Source organism: Morone saxatilis, unplaced genomic scaffold, assembly GCF_004916995.1.
Source record: "Morone saxatilis isolate NCDOM2014 unplaced genomic scaffold, NCSU_SB_2.0 Contig12, whole genome shotgun sequence".
In the NCBI taxonomy this organism is placed as follows: Eukaryota; Metazoa; Chordata; class Actinopteri; family Moronidae; genus Morone; species Morone saxatilis.
The window spans coordinates 20,168,960-20,173,340 of record NW_023339674.1 but is presented as its reverse complement, the minus strand read 5'-3'; the positions used below and the strand labels follow the sequence as shown (position 1 = coordinate 20,173,340).

The window sequence follows — 4,381 nt, the reverse complement described above, 5'->3', positions numbered from 1 at the left end:
TATCTTATCGTATCTTATCTTATCTTAAATAAGCTTCAATTTGAGCCCATGATGAACTTTCTATCTTGAAAATTACACTGGCTGTGACCAAAATTAAAAAGTAAATACTACAAAACAAATGCTTAAATGGTATTCAACATATAGGTACATAGGCTGACAGAAAACATCCTGAGGGCTGGACCTGCCTCCTGGCATACTGTATGTAATAAATCAAATCTCAGTCTTCATCTTCCACATTGTTGATTTTCACTCCTTTTCCTACCTTTAATACTGCCTCTTCCTCATTGAAAGTTCCACCTAGCAGGCCGATAACTTCTCCCCGCGACACGTGTGCATGCTGACAATGACAACACGTTTGATCACATTTGGAACATTAGAATAGTTCCGGACAGAATAAATGAGACACTGGTTTCAGCTCATGTTGTATGCAACACACTGAAGAAACTTTTTTCAAGCTGACTAACTCTTAACATATCAGTGTGATACCAAAGGGAGAACACATTCAGTATGTTTGGGTGTGTGTGTAGCATACCATGTCCATTATGAGAAGAGTCTCTGCACACACAATAACCTGGAATGGTTCCTGGGGAGAACAGCAAAGAAACACCTGTCAAACTTACAAAACCTGACAGCTATGGACCACAATGGACATAACTTCAGATTAAATAGGCGGTGAACTTCCTATCTTGCAACATACATTGCATTACTAAACACTGAATGATGAGATAAACAGCCACTGACCTGCACATCCTCTCCAAAAGACCTGCAGGGAATCAACTGGAAGGGATCAAAAGACCTAGAAGAAGAAGTGACAGCATGAGGATTCACACATATATATTCCAAGGCTGTCGGGAAATTGGCACATGTTGCGTGGATCTATCACGCTCACCCTTTGAACCTGGACATCTTGCAGGGTTTGGGGTGCTTCTTCATCTCTTCTCTCCGCAGAGCGAGCTCCTCGGCACTGAGATGCTGATGAAAACACCGCCAACACAGGATCAGTAAATAAACTAACTATACTACTGTGCTATGCTAACTTTGCTGAAGTATTGCAGTGTGTGTGCGTCTGAGAGTGTCCAAACCTCATATGTCTGTCCCTCCAAGTCTTTAGCGTCACGCCAGTTTCCCCATATGTCCCGCACACGGCGCTTCCTGGTCCGCTACAACGTGCAGCCATTCAACAGTTAGCTCATAGTTCAGATACTTGAGGTTGGGTGTCAGAGTTCAGGAGTTTATGGGTACCTACCATGCTCTGCAGTCTCTGGGCCAGCTGGTAGGCCTCAAGCACGTCTTTTCCCACCTTATGCTTGGAGCGGTCCACCACCTTTGGACGATTGTAGACCGCTTGCTCTGTTATAGAAAAGACACAGCTCCACGTTAAAAGGGAGGCCAGATTGTTTTTTAAAGCAGAGAAGAACGCCGTCATAGGCTCAGTAAAGGTACCGCAGTTGAAGTTGATGGCTCCAATGAGCTCCAGGTAGGTGTGTATTCTCCCAATGCAGTTGACGTCTCCGCAGTTCTTCAGTCCAGGGCGGACTGAGGTCTTGTTCAGGTACTTGGGCTTGCTTCTCAGCCTGGTGAAAAAAAAAGACAAAATAAAGTAATAACCACTTCATCTGCAGAGTTGTGGTGAAAGAAGTTACCAAACGTGTTACGTTTTACCATTGATCCAGGATGTAGTTTCGGATCTTAAGGTATCTTTCTGGGGTCTTGGATGGTCGTCCCTCGAAGAACTCTGGGATAGCTTGTTTCTCATCCTCAGTGATGGTCTCCATGTCCATCTCTATTTCCTGCTCAGGGGCCTTAAGCTCCTCCTCATCCTCATCCTCATCCTCGTCCTCGTCCTCCTGGTCTTCTTCTTGTCTATCAGCTGGACTCTGCTCAGTCTTATCAGCAGAATCTGTGAGGCAAATATGACCACAGTGTAACTTCACAAGAGAAACAACCACAGCCATCATCGTGAGGTGGATTTACATAAAAACGGCAGTCTTACCTGTGCCATCGCTCCAGTTCTCTTCCAGTTGACCAGTCTGTGCTGAGCTCTCATGCTGGGAGCTCTGGCCTTCATTCTCATCAGTAATTTGCTTTGACTCTGTCTGAGCTTGTGCCTGAGGGTCTTTTAGAGGTGGTGATACTCTCTCATTGCCTTTCTCATCCAGCTCAGTCACACCAGTCTTCTCTAAGGAAGGGAGGGAAGACGAGGGTTGAGGACTTTGTGGAGATAAAGATGATGCGGTGTGGAGGGGTCGGTCCTTTGTCTCAGTCAGACCGGCCTCTTTCTGCTCCTCGGTGGGATCGTCTGTCTGGACCTCAGCACCCGCTTGCAGTTCTGGCTCGCAGAACTCAGTTTTGAGCACTGTCTGCAGTTTATCGTCACCATCACCATCGCCATCGTCGCTCAGGTCATCGGTGATGTCAACCTCCTCATCCTCTTCGTCAGAAAGCTTCTCTATACGGACAGTGTTTGACAGAGTGGATGCACGACTGGAGGTGGGCTGAGGAGCTTGTAAGTGCAGCACAGGACCTGCAGAGGGAGCTGCAGCTCTGGGTTCTGATTTAGCCTGAAAAAACATGTACGTGTGATGAAACGTTTGTTTATTTTTCAGTCTTATTTCCCACGCCTTCCAGAAGAATGCATTCTGGTTGGGAAAGAGTTACGAAAGCACAAGTTTAACTGTGGGAGACACGCCCTGTGTGCTGCTTAGGTAGCAGCATGACACAGTGAACACAGTAAAGGCAAGTCTCACCTTGTGTTTGAAATACTGTCTGGCATAGCTCTTAACCTGGAGAACGGTACGGCTGCCCACCAACTTGGCAATCTTCGTCCACCTTCGGCCAAACTGAGCCTGTGGAAAAACACACCGAAGCCACCTGGTATTATAGACAATACAGTCACAAAGTGCCTCACAAACAGCAGGTTTTAAATCTGTTAAAGGCAAACAATTGCATGTTGACAAGGGGAGCTTACCAGTCCTTCCTCAAACAGTTCTTTCTCCTGTTTGGACCAACGAGAAGAGGAGCCTGAGGCCGAGGTCTTGGCTGGAGACCTGAACACCCAACAGACACAAGCGTGACATGAATGCCAACAGCATGAGGACTGGGTCACTCTGCTCATGTGACTGCTGAAGGAAGAATTTACTTACTTCTTCGCTTTGGTCTTGCTGTTCGCATCACTTTCCCAGATATGATTATGAACCTCCTCACCTGTCAGGTAGTATCTACAAGTGTGGTTCAGGTCCAGCAGGTTTAAAAATGAGTGTTCTCTAAACTATGTATCTGAACAGTTTAGTTCAACTGACAATGACATACAGAACACACATTAAAATCAGTTAGTGCCACAATTTAAGAAGCTGTAACAAGCAACTGTCCACTAATTAAACATATTTTAAAACATCAGTGCATTCATTTATCATAGATTTTTGCACAATTTCTCTTACTATTTGTTGTTGTGCTTTAATTTTTACAATCAGTAGTTTCAGTGAGGAGTTTTATTGTTTCAGCAATATTTGTCAAAAGATTTGGCCTTTTTCCTCACACTGAAAAGCTTATGGTTGAGATAAAATGAAGCAGACAGGGCGGTATGACCAAACATTTATATCATGGTATTTTAAAAGATTCTGGCAGTTTCACATTGTATCGCAGTATTTTCTATTTATTTACTTTTGCTTGACTGGGTCTTTATATAAGTTTATGGTGGCTTAATCTACTGTCAGGAGTACAAGCAATATAAAAACATTTTAATGTCATCGTGAATATACTGAAGGCTGCGATTACTATGGGGAATCCGAATGAAAACAACTTCAAGTAAAAACAGATGTGTGTAGATTATCGTCATTTAATAATGTATGGGTGACAGGGGTGTCGGGGGAGGTCACACACTTAAACTTACACACTAGTCATCTTATCGCAATGTTTTGTGTGCAATTGAAGTACTATTTGTCATGTAAACTAACATCTCCATTGAAGGGACATCATTCCATTGATGCACGTTAAAAACACAGACTGCATCGCACCCAGCTGAGTGACTGGATTGCTGGTCAGGATAGTTGCTACACTGCCTACTGAAGAGTAGAGTAGATCATACAGGAAATTACAAGCCAGTGGACAAGCCAAACTAATTAAATTGATTAGAAATGTGTTGAATTCTTCAGCTCATCCCTGGGCTTGGACTGTAAGGCGATATGTCTCTGCTAACTGTAGACAGCATTAGTCACAGACATCACAGACACCTCTGCAGTTAGTTAGTGAAGACTGTTCAGTCAGTGAAAGGATACTGTTCCTCCAGCAGCATCCTCTCTATCACCTCTCTGTTCTCTGCGCTGATGGAGCTGTCCAGCTCCCAGGGCTGCACGACACAGGGACAGAGACACAGACAGAGACA

General features: G+C 44.4%; 1 protein-coding gene across 1 annotated transcript in view; it reads right to left on the bottom strand.

Moving 5' to 3' along the window:
- The window catches only part of mysm1 (Myb-like, SWIRM and MPN domains 1), a 6,910-nt gene that overhangs the window by 2,078 nt on the left and 451 nt on the right, over window positions 1-4,381 (bottom strand). Inside the window, exons 3-15 of the mRNA XM_035653850.1 lie at window positions 4,275-4,345; window positions 3,144-3,218; window positions 2,969-3,047; window positions 2,748-2,846; window positions 1,994-2,561; window positions 1,663-1,900; window positions 1,444-1,574; window positions 1,247-1,350; window positions 1,083-1,160; window positions 890-972; window positions 742-796; window positions 533-583; window positions 263-337 (exon numbers count right to left, since the gene is read on the bottom strand). Of these exons, the coding sequence (XP_035509743.1) occupies window positions 263-337; window positions 533-583; window positions 742-796; window positions 890-972; window positions 1,083-1,160; window positions 1,247-1,350; window positions 1,444-1,574; window positions 1,663-1,900; window positions 1,994-2,561; window positions 2,748-2,846; window positions 2,969-3,047; window positions 3,144-3,218; window positions 4,275-4,345 (1,707 nt within the window). The remainder of the gene's footprint in view (window positions 1-262; window positions 338-532; window positions 584-741; window positions 797-889; window positions 973-1,082; window positions 1,161-1,246; window positions 1,351-1,443; window positions 1,575-1,662; window positions 1,901-1,993; window positions 2,562-2,747; window positions 2,847-2,968; window positions 3,048-3,143; window positions 3,219-4,274; window positions 4,346-4,381) is intronic.